The sequence below is a fragment of the Fusarium odoratissimum genome (genome assembly GCF_000260195.1).
Source record: "Fusarium odoratissimum NRRL 54006 unplaced genomic scaffold supercont1.52, whole genome shotgun sequence".
NCBI classification, from domain to species: Eukaryota; Fungi; Ascomycota; class Sordariomycetes; order Hypocreales; family Nectriaceae; genus Fusarium; species Fusarium odoratissimum.
In genome coordinates this window covers 38,705-65,833 of record NW_022158732.1, presented here as the reverse complement: position 1 = coordinate 65,833, position 27,129 = coordinate 38,705, and the positions used below count along the sequence as shown (strand labels likewise).

Sequence of the window (27,129 nt, the reverse complement as noted above, 5' to 3'; positions counted from 1 at the left end):
GTAGACCTAGGCTTCAGCTACTCTCAGGTTACCTTGCATAATTAGCAGCAGCATACTGATATGTTGTTACACCCACCAGACGCGCCTGATCCACCACCACTTACGTCTATTTACACTTTACCTGTTAAAAGTTCCCACGCGAGATTTATTTGTCTTTGGCATAAGCCCTTTTAACTTCCCATATCGCTTATTATACTCTCGGACCCACGGTACGCTAGGACAAAGGGTTTAGGTAATCGCCAATTGCTAGTCACACGCCTATAGAGAGTAGAAAGTCGTCAGTACTTTCAAATTCTTGATCATAACGAGCTGATGTAGTTGGTCACAAGCTGAATCTTTAGGTCTCTAATAAAAAGATAAGAACAATGTTCCATTTTCGATTGGGGGCTAATCCATTATTCAAAATCTACATCACCAGCCCAGTGTCTTTTGAGATTACTGTATAAGCTCCGGAAACATCTTCAAACTACAATACCATGGCTCCTCTCTACAAGAAAGCACTTGTTATCGGTGCTACCTCAGGTATCGGAGCGGCTCTTGCGTCTAAGCTTGTCGCGACCGGCACCAAGGTTGTGGTCGTAGGTCGCCGGCGAACTCGTCTAGAGTCTTTCGTGAAAACACACGGCTCAGACGTTTCAAGTGCCTTTAACTTCGACGTAACGAACCTGAATGGCATCAAAGCGTTTGCAAATACTGTCATCCAATCTAATCCAGATCTCGACTGTATTATCATCAGCTCAGGTGTCCAGCGCGGTTTCAACTTCTCTGAGCCAGAGACAGTAAATCTTTCACTTCTCGGGGATGAACTTACGACAAACTATACTTCTGTTGTTCACCTAACAGCAGCATTCTTGCCCCATCTCCAGAAAGAGCTGCATGGAAGTATTGTATATATCAATGCTACTTTGGGACTGATCCCAGCTATGAGCCGGACACCAAACTATAATGCTTCTAAAGCTGCCCTTCACGCCTTTGTTTTGGACATTCGCTACCAGCTCCGCGACAGTGGGTGTCCTTTACATATTGTTGAAGTGTTTCCTCCCGCAGTGCAAACCGAGCTGCATGACGAAAGGCATCAGCCAGATCTAGTTCATGGAATGGAAATAGGCATGCCATTAGCTGAATTTATTGAGCAAATGTATGATGGCCTGGCCAAGGGCAGTGATCAATTTGCTATTGGCCTGGGAGAGGACCTCTTTAAAGAAGGAGGATGGGAGTTTCAGCGCGGGCAAATGTGTGACGAAGCAAGAGAGTTGTTGAATTATGCGTTGGTGGATTATTTACGCACCTAAATAAATAATTGGCATCGTAGACTACATAAAGAAACCATAATTGAAAGTTCCTGCCGGTTATTTATAGTTGACCAAGAATTATTAATTATATCCATTTGCCTATTGACTGGGAGGACCTGAAGACTAACCATGAGATCCCTCGCCAGGCGAGACAGGGCTCTTACCACCTGCATACAGGGGCAGCTCAGTAATACCCTGCATACTCACATGATACTTAACAGGAAGCTCAATCGGGGATAGTCGAGGTAGAGAGACTGACTGTTGAGCAGAGCCTTAGCCTAAGGCCTAGTACTACAGTCCAACCAGGTCACTATGAGAGTCGTAGCCAATTAAAGTTCACTGAACAGAAGGTACCCCGTATAACACCTAAATTATGCGGTGGTAGAAGTACCAACAGGTCTCATTATTACAAATCGGCACATCACATATCTTACACCCGTACCTAGTTTGCCGGCTATGATGCCTTCGTCTTGCGTTGCCGCTGATTTCAGCGAAAGCATGCCTATTTGGGCCTTTTGACCTCATCTACCCTTGTCGAAAGTCCTGACAGGCTAGGCACCTTGAATAACGGCCACGATAGACATGGTTGATGTTCCTGTCTATGTGTTTGAATTTAGCTGTGAAAGGTTGGAAATTGAAGCTTTTGGTACCCGGCTCGTACTACTGTGATGATAGGGATACGGTGGCCCCTTGAACTCTTAAGAGAAATTGATTTAATTTACCCCACGTTATAGGGGATAGACTTGAATTTTGAACGGGGGCTGGCCACTTATTTCCTCAGTGCCCAATGACCTTCAAGCTGTACCCCCCAGTGTCATGCACCTAACACTTAGCGCCTCCTATCGGGGGTCTGAGTGAGCGTGACTATGAAGGTCTTATTATGACTCTACTTACTCAGCAAGCGAAAGATAGCATAGGATAAGGTATTGTCACTAACGAGAGCTCCAATTGACCTGCTCCCCTTGTCATGACCATCTTGGAGGTCCTTAGGCACTGAGGAGATAAACCATTCTGCAGTCGACTCGCGCCCGTAAAATGCTAATATTCAGGCATACAATCTTCCATTCCATCTCACCCTTTCCTTCCACTCAACTTACCATGTACCTGCAGTTGCTTAGACGCCCTTAGTGCTAGACCTTCTTCTGCGATGGCGACATGCCAATCTCCGTAGACGAAGCAGCCTTCAAGTCCGCATCCGATGGAGCTCTTCTTCCCTTCGAGGAGGACATGTACGACAGAGCGGCGACAACGAGCAGCCCTGCGCCTGCAATCGAACGCCTGCATCTCTTGTTAGCAGATGTCACATCTGAGGCGGATTAAACTGTACCAGTTTCGGTTGAGGGTCTCACGGAAGCCAGGGTTGGGTGGTGGGGTCTGCTGACTTCCGGGGCCGCCGATGTCGCCATCGCTGCTGACGCCGGATTGCTGTCGGACCTGGACAACTGGGGCCGCTCTGGTAAGGGGACGGATACCGCAGCGGAGTAAGTTAACAGAGGCTCGAGGGACGGCCATATTGAAATTGGGAGTTTCTGAACCGAGTCGATTGAGACCAGAAGATGCGTAGGAAATGAAGGATATTAGATTTGATCGAGTTTCTGGAGAGCGTATTATTTGGCCTTCCCATCGAGATCACGTGGATGACCACGGGAGATTCATCTTATGATGCCGAAATGACGTCCGCTTCCCCCGCAAACTCATCCATTGTGAGTGGCTCGTCCCTCTTGCTTCATGTTTGCCTTTGGCTCGCGACCTCTACGTTTCTGCCTCATCTGCACTGCCACTGGCGTCAGAGTCATCCTCAGTAGCAAACTCAACTTTAAACCCATAAGTGTTGCACACGACTCCAAGCACAAATTCCCCTGCCCCACCTTCAATCATAACATTGAACACCTCGGCAGCAGCCAGCATCAGGAAATCCTCCTTTCCCTCTTGTTCATCGCTTGCAGCCATGAATATGTAACTTATAACAAACGGTAGTTCGCTCTCTTTCTCGATGTAAGCCGTAGTTTACAGCTGCTTTAAGGTGAAATCACAGGCCTCTTTGACATGACGCAGGAACTTCCAACACCACTAATGCTTGAGCAAGTATGGCAATGAAAACTCCAAGGTTTCCACTCCCAAGGCCAAAACCAGAGATCTCAAAAGCTCTCCTGGAGGCCACTGGACTTCTCCAGTCATCTTCTTACGCTGTTTCGGTTGGCGCTTCTTCCTCAGCTCGTCTCGATCATCGATCAGAGTAAGCATAAGAGTGCTGTTTTTCTCTGATCCTTTTTCCTAAAACCTACTGCGCGAGGTGATCTGGTCAACATGCTAGGGCGACAGGTCAATCTGACCTGACGCTCGTACATATATTTCAACAACCATGCATAATACTGGAGCACCATCCTTAATGCTACACGGCCCGGCACGAGAGGCCAGGTCGTGGTGTCTCCCAGGCCTCTGTAGTAGCTGGTCTCTACTAACAGCGAAAGCTGAAGCAGAGTAGCCTATTTGCAGAAGAAAGCGATTCAGGTAGCCGTGCTTATTTTCCGGTTGTTCACCAACTAATAAGTTAGATTCACCAAGCAAGGTTTAGATAGCGTCCATACCTGTCCAATGTTCGTTGAGAAGGCCTTCATTTCGAAGGGCATCATAGAGATGTGCAGAGTACGTAATCGAGCCCCAGGCGTTCGTGATGGCAATACCAAAATTACACACCTTAGCTCGAAAGTAGTATAACACAAGCCCACAGAGTATAGGGGAGTGAACAAGTATATGGTGTCTTTCAGATTCCATGGCTAGGCTCCTAGCCCCCTGTGAGACTCTTTGCTCGGAAAGACAGACTAGATCCTGAGCAAACTATTGTAAGGACTGTTTAAACTCGCAGAGAGCGCCTTCATTCGAAGCAGGCCAGTTTTCAATTTTCAAATTTCTGTGAAAGTCGATATGGCAGCTGAGCTCACTGTCCATCGTAGTGGTGTGCTTGAGTAGACTATCTAGTGCACTGGATGCGCGATCTCTGATAATATGATGAATGTCTAAGAGGATTTGGGTGGCGTAGACAAGGTGAAACGGTATTATTCCAGTCGTATCCAACTCCCGGATTCCTCGAATGAACTCGTCTTCAACTGGGGAGTTAGGAACGAGCCAAGCGAGCGTGACGGCCTCGGTTAAGAATTCTGATAGGATTATCTGATCCTCTTTGAACTTGGCTCGGCCTTTCCTGGACGATCGATCACTCTGGGGATGTTAGATTCCAAACATGCCTTCTTTGTAGATCGGCAAATGGTTTAGAGGCAAAACCCGAGCCAAACCACCAAGCAATAGACTGGCATTTAGGTAGGTTTTGTCTGCAACCTCATAAATATCTTCATTTTCACCAGCTGGGCCCCATGCAACAATATCCTGCTCTGAAAACCCATCCCGCCTGGCACAGACAAAAGAGAACTTCTCCAAAATAGTGCAGGCACTACCGTGATCCTTTATAATTGGGAGGACTTGGTCAATAAGATTGCGTGCCAGATTGATCCCAGTATTTGTGGAAACAGCAGCGTTGGCGAGATCAAAATATCCATCTCGGTAATTAAACCAAATCCATTCGATGTAGGACCTAATCTGGTTAAGATCGTTCATCATGATTGTGAACGGTACTAGCGCATCTTCAAGCGATGTCTCAGGTTCGGCCTCGTATATGGTGTCATCTCCCTGTGCGTTCTTGGGACGCTCGATATCAGTGAAATCTAGCAACTCTGGGGAGGATATGTAAATTTTGAGACCGCTGAAACGATTACCTAAGTCCTTAAAGGAGTACAAGATTTAGTTCTAGGAGGCATATGAGGCCTGAGGACATCTCTAGCCTTTTCCAGAATCCCGACGAAGAAGGAATGAGTGGCATCCGATTGGGTGCTTGGTTTCATCCTATGGTCGATCATTTGAGCGCCAAACCTGGCCTGCACGTATAAGACTTGGTCGAGAGTTTCAACGAAGGAAGGGGGAATTGGGATGAGTGGTTTCGAAGCGAGGAAGAATTTAGCCAGAGGGATAAAGTCCTTGACAGCAATGACGTACTTCTGAATATTGTGCGGAGTTGGGATGTAGGTTTTCTGTTCCTTAGCATCCCTTCTAGCCTTTCCTTTTAAGCGGCCTCTTCCCTTTGTCTGGATGCCGGTAGCTGTGAGTAAATCTGAAAGGTATCCGCAGGCCTTTGCTGTCGAAGCAAGCCAAGAAGCAACCGAGTCGGTGTCTTCCTTGTATTGCTGATAGATGCTAAACAGGGAGCATCTTGACTTGGTGCCATAGCCATAAGTTTATTGGTTTTTCCGATCCCACTTACCCCGCTTAAAGCATTGATTAAGCAAGCTTGAGTAGGCTCTTATCGACTTAATCTTGTGGGACAAAGCAAATGACAGTAAATCTGGAAGAAATTGCTGGATTAAATCCAACAAAATGTTGTCGTACGGTCATATTTAGGAAAGACTGAGAGAGCTAGAATGGACATGGAGATGCAATGAACTTCGAAGAGTGTAAGTCAGGTGATACCGGATGTACTGTATCTTATCTCGACTGTTGGTTCCCGGTTGTCAGATGTGAGCGACACAGCCACGCCCACTACAAGAGGATATTAACCAATCAAACTGTTCCTCAAGGCTGACAGATTATTAGGTTCTGTAATAAGCGAATTTTCTCCAGCGGGCTGTGACTTCCCTTGCTGGGAGCTACCTCGCTTAAGTCTGGCTGAGTGACCCCATTCTGCAACTTCGGCTACCCCAAATGGACTAGATTGGCTGACATGCACCAAAATGCAGTAAGCATACTGTAAGTAAAAGATAAAGCTTATGATTAGGGCTGATAGTAAGCTTACTTTAAATTATCTAGATGTAAAATAATTGGCCATCCAAGGGACCAATACCAAAGGAGCGGTGTTGCCGAATTGCGGCTGACATGATCGGGATACCACCATACGAAAATTCGCAAAATTATCATTGATGTCGAATCCACCTGATCATATCATGGCATAAGAAGATGACAGTCCCGCGCACATAAATCCACTTGAAGAGCCCAAAGCCAAGCATGCTAAAATCAGAAACCTAATATTTAATCATCATGGACCTTAGTGTACCCTCTGGCTACGAGTCATACTCGTACCGGCTCGACCCTCATGACGAAGTCGACGATGGCTATGCTGCGAAGGCTTTTCGTCCGGTTTCCGATCAACAAGTTCTCCTCAGGAGGCGCCATGCGCGGAATAAGCGTCGGGAGACTTTTGATGCCGTCAGACTCTGCCTGCGCATCTTCACCCTTTTACTCGATCTTAGCATTCTGAGTTTACTTATTCATGGAGTTAATATTTGGGAGACAACATATACCTCTGTTGACAGAAACGAGGACGGCTGGACGAGAACTCAATGGGCTTCGGTCGAAATGCTCTCGACTTGGTTAATGCTAGTAATTGCAGCATTTGCATCCTTTATCCAAATGGTAGCTATAGCAACTCATCTTAGTTTTGTAAGTTTATGAAAAGACTACTTAAAGCCTATTGACAATATTCTAACATTAGAATAGCCCCAATCATTACGCGATGGCTGGGTACATACCGGCGCCGTGCTGGCAAGCTCTGGTATTATAACTGCAGGCTGGGTTGCTGCAACTGTTTACTTGATTATTGATAAAGAAGTACTTAGAAATAGCCACTGGGACTTATGGTCTTGGTCATGCCAAAACAGGGCCCAGCAGAGCTATATCTCCTGGGCAAGTCTATGCACAGAAATAGTAAGATATTCCTCTGACTCTTGTGTATTTACTAATTAATAATAACTACTATTATAGTCTTACACGTTTATTGCTGGTCTGGTTGTTATAGTCTTGGAGATTATTGGCCTAGCTTTATTTATCATTTCGCTGAGAGGGGTATACATTGTTGGAAGGTACAGCAGGGCTAGCACAGTTTATTAGTAGTCAATTGTTTAATGGGATATAATCACGCTGGTGGCTTTTGTCAGAAGTAAACATGATTTACTCTATGATATGCAGAATTTAACATGACATTGACTTCGAATTATGAGACGCAGAGATTAGCTGGTGGCACCTAGTCATTTTGTGTAATACAATATTTTCAACTTAAGCCCTACTACTATACAAACTACCATCGGAATCCCGCCGGGTGGTCTGCTTTTCATCCGTGCCGACCCTGGATTCCTACTTTACCAACACCCCCCGTATCAAGCACTGTACTAATAAACGATGCAATGGTCCGTGCCCTTTGGTATTGGGTCCTGATACACATTTCCATCACTTCTGGGACAATATAATGGAATAACTTCCGATCCTCTAGGTGTTCCAGTAAGTACTCCATACCTGTCATCACCTCCCAAAGCCGTCCATTGCCTCCCTTACTACCCCAGCCCTGCGTTCTTATAGTTTGCAGATAGAATGGCTCAAGGATATATTTAATTCCTGCTAATAGTCTCCAGTCATCCCCCTTTAACATATCGGCCTCCGGCAGCCATTTCTCCACTTCTAGATGAACCAAGAACGCCCCAATGTCTCCCTGCTTAACGAGCGCTCGAGAAATCTGAGATAAGTGGAGTTCCATCTCGTGTCGTTGTTCATAACGACCTCTAGCTCCGCCATCGACTCGTCCGCCAAGAGGTATTCTTATACTTCGTCATTCTCGCGTAAGATCATCTTAAAGAGCTCGCTCCTCTGAGGAGATGACCTAATAAACTTAATAACATTATGGAGCTTTCCTACCGGGCCTTTCTTTCTCTAGTGTTATAAATTATCCTCATAGCGACCAAGGAAGTTAAAGACCTGAGATATGGCCTCGAAAGTCTTAAAGTCTTCGCCGTATAGGAAGGCGCGATCAACCAGGTTTAAGATATGTCTATAGTAACACATACGTCTAGCGCGGATGTCCACCAGGCTTATTTCTGCATTGAGATCTCCGTAGAAGTTTGGAAGACAGGTGTCGTTAGAAGATGCTTTATCTGAGATCACTGTTCCAACTCGATCCTCTATCTTCCACTCACGCACAACTTGCCCAAGTGTCACAGCGAGATTCTCTCTGCTATGACACCCGAGCTGGCGTCGGAGTGCCAGTAGGCGCGACTGGTGCTTCCCCTGGCGGTAAAGAAAACGAGCCGTGACTGCCATGACAGCGTGTCGATTCGGTGATATCCACAGGTGGAATCCCAGATGATTTTTACTAAGGGCATCCGAGAGCTCCTGCTTGATTTTGTACATGTCATCCAACAAGCGGCTCACCGATTGCCGGCTCCATGATATCTAATCAGATAGTTAAGGGTCAAGTTGCCAGGTGAGCTGCTGACAGAACGTATCGCTAAAGAAATAAAAGGGAACATTGGTGTTGATCAGAAGGCCCAGGCTCAGTTCTCGGATCATCGCGACTCTAGCACGCGGCACGGCGCTATACTACAAGCGCCATCGCTTGGATGGCGTATATGGAACCACCTCGAGCTCATTCTTGCCAAGCGGTGACCGTGTGATCCTGACCAAAGGAATCCCTCCGGAAGCCACGATGGTATACACCCTGTCGACCGGGACGACGACATCTTCACAAAGACATCCGTCAGTACGGTGGAGAGGCTTAGACAACTTGCTAGTAGCGAGACATCTGTCACTACTGCAGCTCGAGTGATCTTCCGCATTGATGCGAGGTGGCTTGAGTGACGATAGGAAGTAAAATGCTGGGTAAAACATCAGAGATGCATCCAAGAAGTTCAGCCTCTTTTCGCACCACCCATTCTTGACCATTCTGCGCTTGAGTAGCTTTGTTGATGCTGAGCTTGTGGTCGTCTGGGTGACCTTGAGCGTATTAGAATCGAGCACATACGCCACAAGATATAACAGCATGTGTATTGAGAGGAGAATTTCTGTAAGCTTATTGTCGTCCAGACTATTCGCCAGAAGATCTATGTAGATGACGACTATCTGTGCGCTCTCGTAGATCTTTTTTAGTTGAGTCCTCTTGGCTTCGAATTCCGCAGCAGTGAGGCTGTCGTCTAGCTCATCCCATCGAGCTTTAAGCTCCCGCCAGTACCATTCCGGAATGCGAAGATCAATAGAAGGATGGGGTCCATCAAGGTCAGCGCCTGCGAATTCCTCATATCTGATGTTTCGACCTAGCGCTTCAGATGCTAGACCCAAGAACAGCCATGATTGAATGGCTGAAGCCAGCGAATGGCTTGCATCAAGCGCCCTCTTGAAGAAGTCTGAGAAATCAGTTTGTCCCGTTATTGAGTATTGAATTCGCGCTATCAGAGGTACTCGAATTGCTTTCACATCCGTATCTCGCGGATACGGGAAGCAAGACATTTTCAGAGATCACGAGTCCAATGGTGAGTATAACAAACAGATATGCGAATGTAAGACGATGACTCCTCGTCTCCAGTCAAGCGAGACAGGAGTTCTTTATATCGGATGCTTCGCCCACTTCGAGGCGGCGGCTGGAGCTAGCCATAGCAAGGAGCGTGCGTGCGTGTGGCCTGAGTCGACCGTGGTAGGGAGGGTGATTACGCCAAAGGTCCCAGGATGTTCCGCAGCACGTGGTAGTGCAGGTGGCAGGCGTGGTCGTGCTGAATCGCACCAATGTTTTCAAAGGACCTCTTTGTCGATCAGCGCTGCCCTCAAATCAAACAAATCCAATCTAGGGTCATATTTGGAATATTTGATAGCCCGCGATACTGGATTTGTTATACCTAAATTAGCAGCAATGAGAACATAGCTATATACTTTGCTAGCCGTATGGCGTATTAGCTCTGTTAAGCTGAGGTGGCTACCTGCAAGTTTGCAGGGGTATCCTACCAATTGTATACTTAAAGGAGGCCCGAGCGTTGATCGTTGACCACATGACCTTTATGTTTCAAGCGACATAATCTGACGTGGCATAGGGTCCGGAGAAGGGAGGTGATTCTGTTGTTACAGCCTGATGGATCTTGACATTGTTGATTAGACCATTGCTAAGTGGGACTCTGATCACAACAGCGAGTCCGCGATTACAATAGAATTTACTAGTAGAATAGATATAAATTAGTGTACCAATAAATCCAAGCTATTGAACACATCTTTTAAGCCTATATAATGTAGCCTCAGGACTATATATTAGCAGAGTAATAAAGCTAGCAAGGTGGGAATTACTAGCTCGCTGTCCACCGTTATGAAACAAGGTTTGTCTAGTCCTCCTTGATGTTTCCTAACCCTATTGCTAATAACATGATGGGATACCCCCTCATCCTCAAGGCTTTCTTCCATAAACGGAGCAGCTATCGGCTGATTAGTTGACATAACTAGTGGATAACCATATGTACTTACATTGGCCAATACCCATGTATCTTTGGGTTGTTAAGATCTTTTCTCACACTTGACAGAAAAATATGGACCTCTTCAACAGACCAACCATGGGCTCTCGTAAATGGTGCTATAGTCAATGAATCCAGAGCGATGGCAATATTTTGGTTGTTCCATACCCCAAGCTCTTTGTACTTCTTATCCTTTGGCCAGTGGTTTGTCGGCCATTTGAAACGCATGTCGACAATTTCGGTAAACCCTGCTTCGGCCATCATGTCTTTGAACTCGTCAATCTTTTTGTAAGCTTGTTGCAGCTTGACGGAGGCCTCGTTCAATAGATTACTCCACTTCATGATTGCACTGTCGTCGCCAAGCGTGCCGTCGTCAGACTTCATCATCACGTCGATCTCTTGGATCTCGACATAGCCCCCAGGAGCGAGGTTTCTGAGGTTGTTAGACTATAGCGAATACTAGGAGGTACTGGTTAAACTTACTGGTAGATCTTGTTCAAGTACTCTGGCCAATTGGGGATACTGAAATTCATCATCCTGCTATGTATATAATCGAAGGGCTTAGAAAAGTCCCATTGCTCATGAATGTCATCAATGAGGAACCGAACGTTGGGCGGAACGCTAGCTAACTATTAGCATCGATAAAGAAAAACGATAGTTATTCAAAGCTGAGAAACTGGGCTGGATAGGAGATAGATCGACGCCGGTAACCTAAAACTATCAGCATCTAATCTTCGCTTCGAGTTTTTGATCCTTGGTTACTGATCCTACCTCGGCTTCGGGATGATCATCACCAAAGTCTATTGCCCATATTCCCGTTCCAGTTCCCAAGTCCAAGACGCGCTTGACCTTGGAATCAGGAAGGTTTGGAGGTGAAAGACCAAGTTTGTTATCAAAAGTGAGGAGGAATAAATTATGCTGCAAGTCTGGACATCTTTAGTATATACGTTGCCGCTATATCACAACCGGAACTGTACCTAGCCTGTCATTTTCACGCTCATCATTGGGAAGATGATATTCTTTGTGTAGGTAGTGTTAGCCATTGGACTTCGAGGTAGGAAAAAGAGTCGTTGACGGTAACTGACTTCCATCCTTGTATGCATGATATGTTCTTCCGTTTTCGTGACGAAAGTCGAGGATTGAGCTGTTCAAACTTGCTGTCGATGATGTCGCATCCTGCCACTATTTGTTAGCTCATTCTCTCCCCGCTACATAACAACCAGAGATAGATCTTACATCTCCAATTGATGAGTCGCGGTCGTCTTGGACCTATATCAGATATCAGTCGAGGCACATGAACAAAATAAGGGATCTAACATCTTCGTCGGGTGCCACGATAGGTCCATCATCGTTTGCTGCCATTTTGTCGATTAGACTCTCTCGTCTTTGAGTAATGCGTCACGAGAGAAATATCGAGGCAACCAGATTTTAATACCGCAGCGAGATTTTTGCCACGTGAACGATGGCCAATCAGACTTTCGAACGACTACATTGTTCTCTCTCGTCTCAACCGATGCGTTGCAAGGATATCGACCAAACAACCAAGGGTGACAGTTTATCCGACACTTACAGTTGGATGATCGATCTGACAGGCTCAGTCTATACCTCGCCTCGATGCAGAACAAGGGTAGTTCGACGGGGAAATAAACCAGAACAATAAGCAGCTCCTATTATTTGGCATTACCGTTGCACTTCCCCACTTCAATCCCAGCTTTCCCTAAGCCTGCAACGGATGGTGTGTTAATATGTCTCCACTATGATATGACCAACACAGACATTATAGAAGAACCAGAGACTCTATAACTCGACTTTTAGTATTATAAATAATATAAAGAATATAAAAGAATAAGATTTCGCCGTTCCAGGTCCCGGATGAGTATTCGGGAGCATATCTGAGATATGGCGACGTGTTTATATGCCCGGTTTGTGCAATTTGTAATTAAAGGAATTACCATCGCAGTTGCCTACCAGAGAATGTTCGATTTGGTCTCGCAAACACTATTGTCATATAGAAGTGAGAATGTGGATTTCCCAGAAACTGTAGTATTTTCGATGCCATCATATACCCGTTTGTTGGGCAGATCTTTGATCCTGATCAGGATGGTGCATAACCACCAAAGTCTGATTCGTTAGACTGGTTTAATGACCGTGAAATTCACAAGAGTAATTTCTGCAGGCCAGATAGCTTCATTTAATCCCTACATCATGAGTAGTAGAGTTCTTGGAAGAGAAATAAAAAAAACAAAAGCCGGTGACGGATAAACAAGTACACAGATGAATGATTAGTGGGTATTGTTGGAACGTGGCATGGCTTGGTACCAATCATCTTGATGGGTCGCACTGCAGTCATCTCATCAGGTTCCTTAGCTATTGCTCTGTTTAGGACTATAAACCAGGCTTTAAACTCTTAAAATCCATGGTAAGTTACTTATCGTGAAAAACATAACTTTTCCTAACAACTGCTCGAGTCCTTTCTCAACTGCCGTTGCCCAATATGAATCAATACACTGAGAAGCACCAGTATGAACCCCTCGGAGAAGTTTCTACTAAGAAATATGATATGCAGCTTACGAGGAATGTTCGCATTCTCTCACTTCTGCCGGGACTTTTTCAAAGATCCCATTCGATGCAAATTGACTGTAGAGCCAATCGAACAAGATCTTCAATATGACGCTGTCATACATGTGGGGGAATCCATCTGTCACTCAACCTATCACTGTCGACGACGACAAAACGTTCCCAGCAACTGCGTCACTCCAGACGGCCCTTCGCCATTTGCGATTTCAAGACGGAGTACGGCGTTTATGGGTTGATGCAGTATGTATAAATCAAAACGATAACAATGAACGCAGTCGTCAGGTTGCTTTGATGAAAGGGATCTACTCTAAGGCCGGAACTGTCAGAGTGTGAATCGACATCAACCTATCTCCGGATAATGGTGCTGTCCGAAAGCTACTTTCCCTTTCTTCCCGCTCCACAATGGATGATCTCGGAGACTATCCAGTATCCTAGGAGCCTCTTATCCCGTTATTCCAAAGCCCCTACTGGGATAAGCTCTGGATACAGCAAGAGCTGCTTTTCGCAAAAAGACTAGAATTTCACCGTCACAGAGTGAACATTCCTGGTAATAGCCTGATGAAATTCCAACACTTGGTCTTCCAAAAGTCGTCTCTTGACCGGGGGCCTCTCGACCCCCTCTCCGACTGGGCAATCTTGGGGAAGCAAGTATCTATCCGCGAATTCTATTCACGAAATTTACTTGGTTAGAGAAAGATGTTGGAATGCAAGGTTCCAGTGGAACCACACAGTCTCGTACCAGATTATTCACTTCGAAAGCCACCAGCTGAATGGCAGCTTGATGGGTCCTGCGCTCAGCGCGAGCCCCATATACTTGCTAGGAGCACTAACAGAGTTCACGCTAGACTTGCCCTTATTATCAACTATGAGGGCGACAGTGAGGTTTGGAGCTATGAGGAAAGTCTTGCAGAAAAGTACACCTGCATCGCCTGGCTGCTCATTTTCAAATGCAACAGTCTCCGTTTTCTGGCTGACGTTAAGCTCACCGAGAAGTCTGACCCAACAGTGATTGGGTTGCCCTCCTGGGTGCCAAACTGGAACCCCCCTGGAAATGCAGCTTTCTTCCACACTTCCTTTCGCGCAGCAGGTGATATCCCTATGCTTCCTTATCCACTAGGAGGACACATGGAGGAGAAGATATTGAATGCACGGGGATTTTAGTATGATTCAGTATGACAAACTTTAGGAACTAGAAATAACTCACGCATTCCACTTTCTCAACTGTCCACCTTTTCAACATTGGTCCTCGATTCTTGCGCAAATCTTTCTACATATTTCAATGACCTTACTTCGCCCCTTACCGAACCATCTCTAGCCAAGCTACAGCTATCACAGTCTTACTTCAGACGGACTGAAAAGATATTCTATCTTTACGTTCTTCACCACTATGCTTTGACTACTCCAGGGCTTCGCATTGCTGATATACTTCCCTACGAAGCAAACGTTTATTCCCAATCACGTGAAGATTGGGCCGGTCCACTAAAGGACTTGCAGAGTTTTCATGACTTATTACCCTCGGATTTACGCATACTTGATCTCAAGAAACTATCGGACGTCATTCCGCAAAGTCTAGATCAATACCAACGCTTTGGGCATTTTATCACATTAATATGCCAGACTCGAGGTTCCGGATGTCTCATATCATCCAATTCTTTCCATCTTGGTATAATGGAACGCAAGGCAGCAGTTAAGGCTGGAGAAACCTTATAATATTATAAATATCAGGAATATATGATAAGAGGCCAAGGCCCTGCTTCTTCTATCTCTTAGCATATCCTTTTATTATTATAAAAGCTACTTACGGCATATTAACTTTTATAAATATACTAGACTAAACTTAAAGCGTCTGAAATAATAGTAGGATGGTTAGGCTATGCGGAGGACTGAGTTAGGGGCTAGTTAAGAGAGCTTAGCTTAATGATCGGTAGCTGAGGAGACAGTAGGAATTGGAGGCCATGATTGGTTAACTAAATCCGGACTGTTTCCTCCATACTTTGTGTTTTTCAAAGCTAGTCATAGGGCCGTCTATTTGACATTACCCCCGATTTCTCTCCGCCTTCTTCGTCAATATGAATTCATAATGACTTGTTGCTCGCCCTTGACTACCCTCACCCGCACACCACATCCAAGTCGTTAGGACAGGCTATGACGCTAGGGCTTCAATTTATCTATAACGATGGGCCTCAGGTTCCTGGTTTGGGGAAATTAGCGGCTTTCCCTTGCATTGGTAAGTTGAGTCTCGGGTACTTAAGTCTCCCTGCAGGCTGGTTGACTTTAATAGGTAGCCGAAGACGTCGTAATTATATAATCTCCTTCTGGACCTTACACCGCATCTGGTCCCCGTTGCAAACACATACTCGCTTCTACCCATTAACCGACAATTATGAAGATTACATCTGCCCTTACAGGCATCTTTTTCCTCGGCAGCGTTGCCGCTTCACCTCTCTCTGATGAAGAAGGGCTAGGAGGTCTGTATTTCTTTTAACCGTTTAAGCTATCCTACTAACTTCTGCAGCCCGGGACAAACCCAAGTGCTATTATAAAGATAAGCACTGCTGTAACTTTAAGGACGACTATACCCCCGAATACGGAAATAGCAGGCAATACGCCCATCGCCACACTATCTACGTCCGCCACGACGAGAGTATCCAGAAAGCTATCAACAAGGCCTCTCGCGGCGATACGATTGTCGTTGCCGCGGGTACCTACGCCGAGCAGCTTACCATATCTAAAGACGGCATCAAGCTCATCGGCAAGGGCGCTGTCCTGGTTCCTCCCAAGAAGATTGCTAACAATATGTGCTCGGGCCTCAGTGGCCCCAGGACGGAGGCTGGCATCTGTGTGCAAGGAAAGGGCATCGAGCTGGACAAGTTCGTTATCGAGCACCGAAAGGTTCTGTCAGTAAAGAGGCCTGTTAAAGACGTTTCCATCATCGGCTTCGAGGTCCGCAAGTTCTCTGGTATCAACATTGCTGTCCTTGGTGCCATGAATACCCGTGTCAGCAAGAACATACTGGCTGACGGTGCCAAGTATGGTACTCTCACGGCTGGCTCGACCAAAACGGCAGTCGAGGGCAACAGGGTCTTACACACGGGCCTAGGAGTCAATGGGATTGGTATCTGCATGGATAATTTCTCTGATGTCCATGTGGAGAAGAACATGGTCACTGACTACGGCGTCGGTATCTGTGTCCAGACAAATGGGGCAGATGTACACCACAATATGGTCTCGCAGTCCTGCTTTGGAATCTTTGTCGATCCAGGTGTTACTGGCGCCAAAGTCCGTCACAATCATGTCGGTCCGATTAACCCTGCCTGCCAGATCGCTTGGGGAATTACCATTGACGGTGCGGCCGGTTCTAAAGTTAGCGATAACCTTGTTGAGGGACAAAAGAATAAGGGTGCATCTGTAGGGCTGGTGGTCATTGACGATGAATGCAGTCCAACGAGTCCCCTATTCGGCTTGAGTTGCGTGACCCTTAAACGCAAGTTTATCGCTTTGGATAACATCTTCCTCCGAAATACTTTCCGAGATAACGACTTAGATGTCTTCGTCAACACGACCAGCAAGAGTAACATCTTTAAATGCGATTCTTGCAAGACCTCAAGCCCAAAGGGCTTGTGTAAAAGATAAAGAATCATCAGTACTAGTTTGGGTATAACTTAATATAAACAGTTAACATACACAATAAGCATGCTACATCTTTATTGTCTGTCCCAATTTCACTGAAAGATGATATTCTACATCTCTTATTGGCTTATACCCCTGACCAGGATCTACCAGCACAACGAGACATACCATAAGCTCGAAATCGCTGCGTTACATAGGCGAGTTATTAGCAAATAATATAATAAACACTCCAGCTTATTATTACCTATCCTCTTCTAACTCTTCTATGATAAATTGTCGGTGTCCCAAATTATTATCTAGTATCTGTGGAGATATAAGAGAAGGTCATTGTCGGTCGCATCTTCATTCCCCTCGCTTGGTCAATCTGATGCCAAGCATTATTAACTACTAGCAAGGAACGCAATAGCTGCTCCGAAACAACCCTTCCGGAGAGGTACGAGGAATCGGTAGGGTCGACCTGCTTTTCGCTCTTGAGTATGCCTTGTGCCATTACGTAGGCTTTAATGTCTGTTGCCTGGTTCCCACTATAGACACATCCAGGATCATGTGATCTTATTGAAATAAGGTTTGCAGTATCCTACGTCTGCATATCGCCCCGTTCCGTGTATACACGGAGAGGTTTTGGCCGGTAGTGGAAGTTTCCGACCGGAAACCCCATGCACCGAGAAAGTCTATTGTGGTAGGGTTCGCATGTGATTCCACATCTGAACGTATTACAGAGGTCCAACCGGCCCAACCGACAATGATGCAAGTCAGAATCACCTCAGTGTAAGTCGTGCGTTTAGCGGTCCACCAACAGCCAGCTAGCATTGTGCTTAACATTAATAGAGCACTTCGCGAGGTTCCGGTACCCCTCGTAATGAATTACATATTTCGGAGTTGTTGTAAAGACATAAGAGCTATTTTCGCTACTCAGGTTTCTCCTTGTAGGCAAATTTTGTTATCTCTGTTTATGTAATGTTTTCTCAAATGCATATACAAAATATGGGTGCTTCAGAACCCGATCCACCGAGTCAGCCGCAGATGCGCAATACCAACAGTGATCAGCCCTCTGAGTCATTCAGCTATGAGCATTGGAGGAAATTACAAAATCGAGTAGCACAGAGAAGATACCGTAAGTTTTATTGTAACGTATTTCATCATGTGTACTAAAACTTGAAATAATATTCAGGCGATAAGTTGAAACGTCGAATTGACGTTGAAGATGATCCCGAGGATCGCCCTTGTCAAGAACATACGTTAGTTCATCAAGAGCCGGTCTCCAAAAGGAATATTCCAGCCTTACTAAGCCACGAGGAGATTACCCTGGAATCGTGTATGAACATCACAGACGAGTTACTTCAGGACTGTCAAGACGATTGGGATATTGCAGAGTGCTTTGATGACATGGATAAGTTCACTGAAATAATGCAGTGCAACTAAGATCTTGTAACCTACCAAGAGCAGGGCCAGTTTAGTTCAACCATAATTCAGGCGCCTTGGCTTCAACCTCAGACAACAATGTTCTGCAGAATGGCGTGCACCTAGCGGCGAACAGTCAAGCACAAAAGCAAAAGTGTCGCGCTACGGCGGACCAGAATGGCGTTATAGGTGCACAAGTTCCACCTCAGAGACATTTGCCCAGAAGAACACTGTCTAGCTCTCAAGCCTTTTCAAATACGAACCGTGGTGGCCCTGCCACAGACTGCACCAGAGAGCTGCAAGATTTGAGCTCTCAGGATGAAACAGGCCATGCCGGAAGAAGAGCAGGCAATGTTCTCTCATTGGCAAGACTATTGTCTGAGGATCCTGGCTGTCCACAAACGACGACTGGACCAGGATCTGGGTTCCAATGCTCCAACCACCATGAGAATCACGGCCTGCCAACGCATAGAGCTAGGACATGGAGCAATTGTAGCTCCAAACAACAACCTTCATCGTCTTCTTACCAAGAGAAGCTCACCACAAAAGCCAACAAACGGTTTTCAGACCTCTCGCAGCTTTATAAGGTTGGTGTTGAGCTCGACATGATACACTATGATGAAGGTTTCATACAGGATCTCTCTACTGTCAAGGAGAGGTTCAGGCAGCTTGCTGATCCAGGCCTCATAGATTTGGATCAAGGTAATGATGATGATACAGATCAAAGCCGAGCGAGACCTGGAGAGAATTTCGCCGCCGCTCCCCACCGTAATAGATGTATCGCAGAAAGTCAACGTCAGCACTTGGAAACTAACCCACCGAGCCCTGATCCGAGAGATTTGACAACAAAAGCGACATATCGAGAAAGTAATTTGGACAGATATAGACAAGACATGCACCGAAATCAAGGCAACAGTCGAGTATCTACTGGTCATTCAAGCCCTCGTTGGACGCCCTCGACTATTCCTGAAAGCTCTGAAGGTTCGAGTCTTCGAACTCCAAGTGGCCTAAGAAGGATGCAAGAGTATAAAGCAGACAATAGCCATGAGGCAGGGTCCCGGCACGAGAATTAATGCCAAAATAGTATCCATTGAGCCAGTTATTATAGCTATTAGAGGGCATTAAAGAAGAGGTGTCAATTTTAGGCCTAGACTTCAGGCAAGCGCATTGAGTAGAGTTTATAAATAAAAAGACACTACTCTGAGATTCCTTAAATTGCCTCGAGAGGTGACAAGAGAATAGCAACAGTAAGATAAGACCCATTTCCATAGTCAGCACTAAATAGCATTCTCAAAACAAATTCCGGGCATATACTAAACCCTGAAGACTCATAGCCTAAGTGGACTTTGACTAAGAACTCCAGTTCACTATAGAGCAGCTGCCTGGATCTACATTGCCTGTAAAAGCTCCCGCGGCGACCCACGTCGGATGACTTTTCCTGAATCCATGATGATGATCTTGTCCATATCCTCGATGACGCCATCGAACTTGTGCACGATGGACAAGATGGTGTAGTCTTCAAACTCGACCTTGATACGATCACGTACCATTCGAGCCGATGCTTCGTCATGACTAAACAGATGTCAGCGTTCATCATATGAATAGGTTGAGTGCAAGCTTACCTGCTTGTTATCTCGTCGAGAACCAGTATCTTCCAGGTTGAGTCTGGATAATACTGGGTCCGCCTTTTCTTGACGATAGCGCGAGCCACGCCGAGTAGCTGTAACTGACCAGAAGACCATGAGCCCTGGGAAAAAGTTTTTTCCAGTCCACCACGCTCCTCTACTAACGTCCAAAGTTGCAGGCTAACTGAAACCTCCCTCATGACTTCGGTCATTGGCATTGTAGGACCTGCATCGTTTTCATCATGTGGTCCTGATGGCTCAAGGTTTTCTTTCAAAAACACCTCTGAAATAAAGAAGCTGCTTTGCGTGATCGCATTGAGGCGATCATGGATAACTTGCTGATCAACCTGCGAAATATCCACGTCTCCGATGGATATCTTTCCACAGGATAACGGCAGAATACGGAAAAGTCTGGAGACCAGCGTAGATTTACCGCTGCCTGAGCGTCCAGTAATGGCCATCTTGGTTCCCGGTCGGATCGAGAGGTTAATAGAGTCCAGTGCTAGATGGCCTTAATTCAGAGCTCCTGTTTCTTCCAATCTGTCCTCAGTGTCTTCAGAAGAAGGTTTTGGCTGTGCATAGGCGACAGTAACATCTTTGAAAACAATACTGTGACCGCCCTCATACCCTGCCTGAACCTCATGGCCACAACCATTAGCAACAGGCGTATCTCGGGAACAATCCTTTATTCGGACGATGGCACCATGAGCGATTACCTCACCTGTTGGGTCAGCAATGAGCAATTCGATGAAGTGGGGAGCTGTTAAACTTACGAGAATCGGTGGTGATTAACACAGTGATATTGCCACTGCGGAGTAGACCTCCATCACGGAACAGGGCCTGAACGATATGCTTCGATGTTGTATGATCTACACCACTGAGAGGATTGACTAGAAACAAAATAGGGTTCTGAGCATAAACAGCGCGAGCGAGAGCCTAGATGGATTGATTAGCAGCTCCCACAAACTAGTCAGTTTGGGGGCACATACTATACGCTGTCTCTGTCCTCCACTGAGACTGCTACCCTTATTGCCAACCTCGTGCATGTCTCTGCCCGAGAGATGATCAAGATCCTACACCAAAGCACATGCGTCGAGAATTTCGTCATACCAATGCTGGTCAAAAGCTGTGCCACAAGTGATGTTGTGACGAATAGATCCACTGACTAGCCATGGTGTCTGTTCGCAAAGTGATACATTACGGTGCTTTACCCAAACTTGACCACTATTATAACGAATGGCGTTGAGGTGACCATATAGCAATGTGCTCTTGCCGCAACCGACAGGACCCATTATGACTGTCAAGGCACCGTCCTGGATCTCAAAGTTGCACGAATTGATGACATCGCTGTCAGCTTTCCATCCAAATTTCGCTTGCCTGACTATGATACTGTTTTCAAGAGTTCTCTGACTCGTGTAGTAAGATGAAATAGATGGCTCAAGTTCGCTGAGTTCCTGATCTTCGATTGAATGATCTGCTTCAGGGCCCCTCAGATAGAGGCATCTTGCGTTCAAAGAAGACTTTTCATCTTGCAACTTCCTTCCATCTGATGAAGTCGTTGAAGAGACAAAGCTCTCGATACGCGATAAAGAAGAGAGACCAGCTGCGAAGCTGGGGAGACTCTGGATCAGTACCAAAATTGGAGCTGCAATGAGATTGATCAGGCTCAATGAAGTGAAGGCTTTGGAGGCTGTGAAATTCGGATCGTCATTGATTCGTAGAATGATTGCGTAAAGCGCGAAGGTGACGAAGGGTCCTAGCACAATTGTTCCCTGGGACAAAACAATAATTGCGGCTATGAGTCGGCGAAAGTGAGTAGATGGAGTAATCTCTTCAACTCGTAGACGTTGCAGAAGGCTGCTGGTATAACCACCAATGCCCAAGATGCGGACTTCTTTCAGATTACTAAGGACAGCTTAAGTCACATTGACACGCCATTCAACAGCGGCATTCCAGGTCCCCTGCGCGGAACCGATTCTCTGTGTGACAGGCACAGTCACAGCCACGCATACTGTCAGATTATTAGCCGGAGAAACAGTCACATATGTCTCAGAGAGTTGCTGACCTATAGGAACAATGACGGGGGCAACACAAGCCCAGGACATGTATGATGCCAGCACGTAGATCGCTATCGCAATCTGGACTATACTGGCCCAAAGTTCATGAAGGTCTTCAGACCCAAGCATGACCCATGGGATGACATGGTTGACACATTCAGTCATCTCGAGAGAGTTCTGGACCAGACGTCCAACAGATATGCGATGTTACGACTCAGCGTGGAATTATCTCCCGCAGCAATACTACGACAAGAGCACTTTGGAAAGACATTCGAATATTTGCAAAAGTCCGTGGATGATGCGTCGGAGGAAACCCCAAAGACTACTAGTCAGCTATTTGTGCAGCTCAGACAGGCGTATGGCTCGCTGGGAGACCAGGATAGAAGCCTCAAATACGTCAAGATGGCAGTGGAAATGTTTGAGAAATGGCGGCTACTGGACATGTTATCTGATGCGAAGTTGGCACTCGCAACGGCTATGACATCGGAAATGCCTGGACCTAATCATGAGGCGGCCATCCAGATACTGAAGGAGTCGCTACGACTTGATGAGAAGCGCAATGATGTGCAATGCCAACTCAAGAAAGTCTAAACCATCGTCAGTCTAGAGGGATGCTTAGCCAGAGCGGATCAGGGTGACCACCACAAGGAACTCCAAAACTATTGGATGGGGGAATCGGAGCGAATCGGAGAAAGGTATCATAATGAGGATTCCATTAGACAGGCCGAGCCGTTCATGGCACGGGGGAAATTTAGGAGTGCCGAGAAGCCTCTGAGACAACGTCTGGTGAAGTGCATGGATGAAAAAGGCCTCAGACGGATTTCGAAATGCCAACACCTAATCTTCCCAAGTTTCTTTCTTTCATTTGGTTCATCTCTGCGTCCAGAGGACAACCACTCCCAGGTCCTAGCAGTAGTAGACCGGGCTGCAGCCGCGCTGGCAGCCTATAGAGAATTGGGACCTTACAGCGTTCCCCTGGAGTTTATTCTTCATGTCTCACAAGCGCTTAAGTCTCTCGGCCAGAATCAAGACGGACAAGAAAGGAATATGCTCTATGCTGAGGCTTTGCGGTACCTCGAGATCGGGGAGTCCATCTCGGAACGATTGCGACGGGACCTTTGTTCGTCGTCGGGTTTGGAGTCATTGCGCAAAAAGCAGCTGCTTGTCGCTTCTTCCACCCATGATGATATCTTTAATCATGCTCAAGCACTCACATTCGCACTAGGTGATGCCGAGAAGATGTGGCGACGGACCCAGAGAGCGAAAGCAAGGGCATTGTCCGACTTGGTGGGTTCGCAACTTGATCAGTAGACCGGCAGCGACCTCCTAATTTTGTCGTCGATGACCAAATCGTAAAGCTGTTGGGGGAAGAAGCGAGGCTCGCGCGAAAACTCGAATCGGTAGTTTCCATAGACAAGATTTCGACGAGTATGGAACTGGAACGCGTTCGCTCGATGATGAAGGAACATCAGCGCCTCGGCCGTCTACTTGCCTCGAGAGCGGGCAAGACCGATCTGCAGGATCTCCAATGGCTTTTTGGAAATGAAAAAGATCGGGATATTTCGCCCGGCTCCAAAGTTGTATTAGTCGACTGGGTTATTATAGGTGAAAAGATTGTAATGGTCACACTGGATGCGAGGCTCGAGCCGCAGATGTCAGTGCTCGACATGGCATTAACTCACGTGCGTGTGTCGAAGCAGAGTTACCTATCCTCGCACACGCCGCTGGTGTCATCGGAGAGGCTGCTCGAAGAAGGAACACTTGACAAGCTCAACGGCCTTGTTTCCAGACTTTCACAGTGTACACATGAGGGCGATCTGCTCGTCTTTTTTCCGACGAGAACCATGCATGCCATCCCCTTGCACGCGTTAAAGATAGAAGGCGTGCCTGTGATCTGAAGGAACCTCGTGTTATATACAGCGAACGTATCACTACTCAGGCAATGTTGTGAGAGAGCCAACTCGAAACTACACGAGAGAGCTGGGGGATTAAGAACCGCCTTCTTCTCAGCTTACGAAGATCATATCGAGGACAAGGTCAAGATAACGCAACGCGAGGAGGCATATAAATGCATTAGAAAGCTGGCGTCTGACTTTGGCTCGGAGCCCAGGCTTCGATGCAATGCCAACAGGGAAAACCTGACGACAGTGGTGAAGGACGTCGACATTCTTCATTTTCATGGACACACAGCGACCCATCCCAACACCATCTACCAGTCTCTCGTTCTAAGCGATGGAAAAACATCAGAGACAAGTTCCGGTGTGCAAGAGGTTCATCACACATAGCCTTCAACATCCCCCTACCGGCCAACGTTGGGGCCACACAAGGATGCCTTCACGGTTCGCAACGCCTTTTCCCTTAACCTCAATCTGTCACTCGCTTCCATCGTCGCATGCTCCTCTGGCGTGCAGAACTATGGCACAGGGGACGAGCCGCAACGGCGGCTCTCGGCGTTGCAATATGCGGGCTGTGCAACAGCCATAGGTACCATATGGCCGGTTCGCAGCGAGGACGGGCGAGCATTTACCCTGTATTTCTTCCAGGCTGTGCGGCGCCAAAGGGACACCATCGCGTCGCCATGGAATCTGGCACTCTGGTTCCAGAAGGCGGTGAGACGACTCCAGGGAAGAAAGAAAGCAGGCTTGCGCTTGGATCACCCTTATTATTGGGCAACTTTTGTAACACACGGTGCGTGGTATTTGTAACTCGGTTGGCAGAGGTACGTTACCAGGACAATATTATAGTCATGTTAACAACGTGGTTGGCATCTATTAGATTGAAATGGGGCGAGGTTAGTACAGCTGGCGAGCCTACCTTTATCCCTGGTAAGTATGACTATGACCTGAGTGACTAGCATACGCAATAAGACTTGTTCTCAAGCCACAAATCTGGCTTTCAGCTTAGAACATGGTGGTTCATTGCAGGGAATATGAGAAATACTTGCCGCCGCCGGGTTTCACGGAGAAACTGCTTCACTGTAGTCTTGAACTTATGCGGGATGGCTTGGCACATGCAGCATTTCTTGGCAATATACTATTTCTAACAATACTTGATGGTTTCTGAATGTGTCCTGGTAACCCAATCGTTAAACGTGTTGATAACTATGATTCCAACCTCGCGCAAGCTAACATGGCCTTGAAGTATTCTTTATTAAACTATGTTATATTACGATCTCGGTGATATTAGTAACATCATAGGGATGGGTCTACCCACTAGGATACCGATTAACACAAGCCTGCAAAGACATAATAGCACTGATGATTATCTTTGCATGGAGCGACCGCCGTAACGTCCTGACCTTGCATCGAGGAATGTAGAGAGCGGAAGATATGGTCTGGTAGTATTGTTCGATTATGGGCCCATAAAACACTCTTTTATCTTAAAAATATATCAAGTCTGGAAGTACGCTAGTGGCTACAAATCTCTTAATAATTATTATAAACAATTTATAGGCATTACGAATAATCAACCATGTTAAGGCTCTCGCACATTTGTGGGGTCTCTTCCCACAGAGTACTTCTTAGTACTAATGCCAAGATTGACTTTACCCAAGCCAGCAGCTTGAGATACTCTACGACTCCATAAATACGAGGAAGGATTCAGTGACAGCTGCCAAGACCGCTTATATCGGTTAACGGCAACGCCTCGGAGACCATTCAGACCGCAATAATAGTACAATAAAATTAGTATAAAACCTTTACAGCAGTACTTCAGGAAGTACATTCTTAAGCATCACTGCGAACCTACAAGCCGCAGGTACTGTCTCTTTTCAAGTATTTCAGGTAACTAATCCTATAACTTCCAGATTTATCCACGACTAACATGCTATCGCGTTCAACAGCCACTTCAAGTCAATCACCATGAGAGCCGGAAACTTTTTTCTCAGCGCCCTGAGCTTGGCTGCAAACCTCTACTCAACCGAAGCTGCGGAATGCGGCGGATGGGGAAGAGGCGGAGGCGCTGTTGGACCTTGCACCGACAGGAAGGGAAACTACAAAGATCGCGAAGCCTTTTGCAACAGATTCGCGGGACAGGGAAGCTGGAAGAAAACTTGTGAAAATGGCCTCAATGCTTGGGATTGTCATTTTGAGTACCAAGGGTCGAAGATGGATAAGCAGATGTGCTACGATGCATTTGAGAGCATCATCAACCAATGTTTCCCCAGTCAGCATGGCAGCGGGTATCATTATGGCACCTGGAGTGTCCCCGGCCATTGGTTTGCACTTGACCGATGCAGCGCTTGAGAGTATCCTGGAAAGTCATGGAGAATCGTTGTTATATTGGCAACGAGAGATAAATACCCTGAGAAGCGGCACACTACTTGACTCTGGGGTCCACGGCCGAGTAGTGGCTGTCAGTAACACCTTTTTTGCATAAGATGATAGACCCAGCTATCGCTGTAATAGACCCATAACTGTACGAGGCATATAGGTATAAAAGGCTGGAATAGCTCCAGTGTTGTTGGGGACAATACATTGATGTGAAAATCATGATCATCTACTTTGAAAGGGATGAAGTTATGGGCGGCGGCTCTGTTAACAACCTTATACATAACTGAACAATTATAGTCCTTATTATTAAGGGGAAATTAGCTAGATTTAATAGGGCTATAGGTAAAATTATAAATATTTAAAGCCTATTTATTATCTTAGTATCTAATATAATTATTAGTATTTTATAAAGTTTATACCTACCCCTAGGTTTAAATATTTATATATTATTAATTATCTTCTTATTATTATTTTATTTATTAATAGGCTTAAATATAATTATCTTTAATTAACTTTATTATTATAATACCTAATACCTACCCTTAAGTTTAAATATTTATATATTAATAACTCCCTAAGTATTATTTAATTATATTTATCCTTAACTTATATTTCTCCTATTATATTATCTTATAATCTAATCTAATTTATTATTAACCTATAAAGCTAGCCTTAGCCTATTAATATTTATAGTTTTTCCCTAAATACTAAAACCTTCTTTTCTTAATTTGCCTTTTTCCCCCTTTATTCCCCCTCCTTTACCCTAATAAATATATTTTATATAATACTATAAAGCCATACTTAGTAATTAAAGATTATAAGATTAACTTATTATATTAATTATAATTTATTAATATATAATAGGTCTTTGCTTATAATTTTATAATAATAAAGAAAGAAATATAAACTTAAGATCTCTTTAATAATAATATTATTAATTTTTATTAAAAGATTAGTTATATAATAATTAATTATTATAA

General features: G+C 45.7%; 14 protein-coding genes across 14 annotated transcripts; 7 read left to right on the top strand and 7 right to left on the bottom strand.

The window, feature by feature from the left end:
- Positions 1–476: 476 nt before the first annotated feature.
- FOIG_15424 (uncharacterized protein) lies at positions 477–1,292 on the top strand (the record flags this gene model as incomplete). The annotated part of the gene is made up of 1 exon (XM_031216784.1): positions 477–1,292. The coding sequence occupies one exon, from the start codon at positions 477–479 to the stop codon at positions 1,290–1,292; it is 816 nt and encodes a 271-aa protein (XP_031053476.1).
- A 734-nt stretch (positions 1,293–2,026) lies between these two features.
- On the bottom strand, positions 2,027–3,032 carry FOIG_15423 (uncharacterized protein). Its single transcript, XM_031216783.1, has 2 exons — positions 2,620–3,032; positions 2,027–2,570 (listed from the first exon to the last, which is right to left on the bottom strand). Exons 1-2 carry the CDS (start codon positions 2,802–2,804, stop codon positions 2,423–2,425), a joined length of 333 nt encoding a protein of 110 aa, XP_031053475.1. The 5' UTR covers positions 2,805–3,032; the 3' UTR covers positions 2,027–2,422.
- Positions 3,033–3,044: 12 nt separating this feature from the next.
- On the bottom strand, positions 3,045–3,242 carry FOIG_15422 (uncharacterized protein; the record flags this gene model as incomplete). Its single annotated transcript, XM_031216782.1, has 1 exon — positions 3,045–3,242. One exon carries the CDS (start codon positions 3,240–3,242, stop codon positions 3,045–3,047), a length of 198 nt encoding a protein of 65 aa, XP_031053474.1.
- Positions 3,243–6,374: 3,132 nt separating this feature from the next.
- Positions 6,375–7,057, top strand: FOIG_15421 (uncharacterized protein; the record flags this gene model as incomplete). Its single annotated transcript, XM_031216781.1, has 3 exons — positions 6,375–6,776; positions 6,834–6,944; positions 6,995–7,057. 3 exons carry the CDS (start codon positions 6,375–6,377, stop codon positions 7,055–7,057), a joined length of 576 nt encoding a protein of 191 aa, XP_031053473.1.
- Positions 7,058–8,702: 1,645 nt separating this feature from the next.
- FOIG_15420 (uncharacterized protein) lies at positions 8,703–9,605 on the bottom strand (the record flags this gene model as incomplete). The annotated part of the gene is made up of 1 exon (XM_031216780.1): positions 8,703–9,605. One exon carries the CDS (start codon positions 9,603–9,605, stop codon positions 8,703–8,705), a length of 903 nt encoding a protein of 300 aa, XP_031053472.1.
- A 919-nt stretch (positions 9,606–10,524) lies between these two features.
- On the bottom strand, positions 10,525–12,092 carry FOIG_15419 (uncharacterized protein; the record flags this gene model as incomplete). Its single annotated transcript, XM_031216779.1, has 9 exons — positions 11,906–12,092; positions 11,825–11,857; positions 11,674–11,764; positions 11,566–11,607; positions 11,360–11,514; positions 11,266–11,299; positions 11,072–11,213; positions 10,602–11,021; positions 10,525–10,552 (listed from the first exon to the last, which is right to left on the bottom strand). The coding sequence occupies exons 1-9, from the start codon at positions 11,948–11,950 to the stop codon at positions 10,525–10,527; spliced, it is 990 nt and encodes a 329-aa protein (XP_031053471.1). The 5' UTR covers positions 11,951–12,092.
- Positions 12,093–13,255: 1,163 nt separating this feature from the next.
- FOIG_15418 (uncharacterized protein) lies at positions 13,256–14,326 on the top strand (the record flags this gene model as incomplete). Its single annotated transcript, XM_031216778.1, has 2 exons — positions 13,256–13,405; positions 13,925–14,326. The coding sequence occupies 2 exons, from the start codon at positions 13,256–13,258 to the stop codon at positions 14,324–14,326; spliced, it is 552 nt and encodes a 183-aa protein (XP_031053470.1).
- A 1,222-nt stretch (positions 14,327–15,548) lies between these two features.
- Positions 15,549–16,798, top strand: FOIG_15417 (uncharacterized protein; the record flags this gene model as incomplete). The annotated part of the gene is made up of 2 exons (XM_031216777.1): positions 15,549–15,633; positions 15,681–16,798. 2 exons carry the CDS (start codon positions 15,549–15,551, stop codon positions 16,796–16,798), a joined length of 1,203 nt encoding a protein of 400 aa, XP_031053469.1.
- Positions 16,799–17,779: 981 nt separating this feature from the next.
- On the top strand, positions 17,780–19,269 carry FOIG_15416 (uncharacterized protein; the record flags this gene model as incomplete). Its single annotated transcript, XM_031216776.1, has 2 exons — positions 17,780–17,909; positions 18,269–19,269. 2 exons carry the CDS (start codon positions 17,780–17,782, stop codon positions 19,267–19,269), a joined length of 1,131 nt encoding a protein of 376 aa, XP_031053468.1.
- Positions 19,270–19,584: 315 nt separating this feature from the next.
- Positions 19,585–20,282, bottom strand: FOIG_15415 (uncharacterized protein; the record flags this gene model as incomplete). Its single annotated transcript, XM_031216775.1, has 2 exons — positions 19,585–19,768; positions 19,819–20,282. 2 exons carry the CDS (start codon positions 20,280–20,282, stop codon positions 19,585–19,587), a joined length of 648 nt encoding a protein of 215 aa, XP_031053467.1.
- Positions 20,283–20,333: 51 nt separating this feature from the next.
- FOIG_15414 (uncharacterized protein) lies at positions 20,334–20,867 on the bottom strand (the record flags this gene model as incomplete). The annotated part of the gene is made up of 3 exons (XM_031216774.1): positions 20,334–20,542; positions 20,595–20,757; positions 20,811–20,867. The coding sequence occupies 3 exons, from the start codon at positions 20,865–20,867 to the stop codon at positions 20,334–20,336; spliced, it is 429 nt and encodes a 142-aa protein (XP_031053466.1).
- Positions 20,868–20,894: 27 nt separating this feature from the next.
- FOIG_15413 (uncharacterized protein) lies at positions 20,895–22,043 on the bottom strand (the record flags this gene model as incomplete). The annotated part of the gene is made up of 3 exons (XM_031216773.1): positions 20,895–21,736; positions 21,794–21,832; positions 21,887–22,043. 3 exons carry the CDS (start codon positions 22,041–22,043, stop codon positions 20,895–20,897), a joined length of 1,038 nt encoding a protein of 345 aa, XP_031053465.1.
- Positions 22,044–22,280: 237 nt separating this feature from the next.
- FOIG_15412 (uncharacterized protein) lies at positions 22,281–24,163 on the top strand (the record flags this gene model as incomplete). The annotated part of the gene is made up of 4 exons (XM_031216772.1): positions 22,281–22,336; positions 22,481–23,169; positions 23,190–23,532; positions 23,818–24,163. The coding sequence occupies 4 exons, from the start codon at positions 22,281–22,283 to the stop codon at positions 24,161–24,163; spliced, it is 1,434 nt and encodes a 477-aa protein (XP_031053464.1).
- A 1,575-nt stretch (positions 24,164–25,738) lies between these two features.
- On the top strand, positions 25,739–26,122 carry FOIG_15411 (uncharacterized protein; the record flags this gene model as incomplete). The annotated part of the gene is made up of 1 exon (XM_031216771.1): positions 25,739–26,122. The coding sequence occupies one exon, from the start codon at positions 25,739–25,741 to the stop codon at positions 26,120–26,122; it is 384 nt and encodes a 127-aa protein (XP_031053463.1).
- Positions 26,123–27,129: the final 1,007 nt, after the last annotated feature.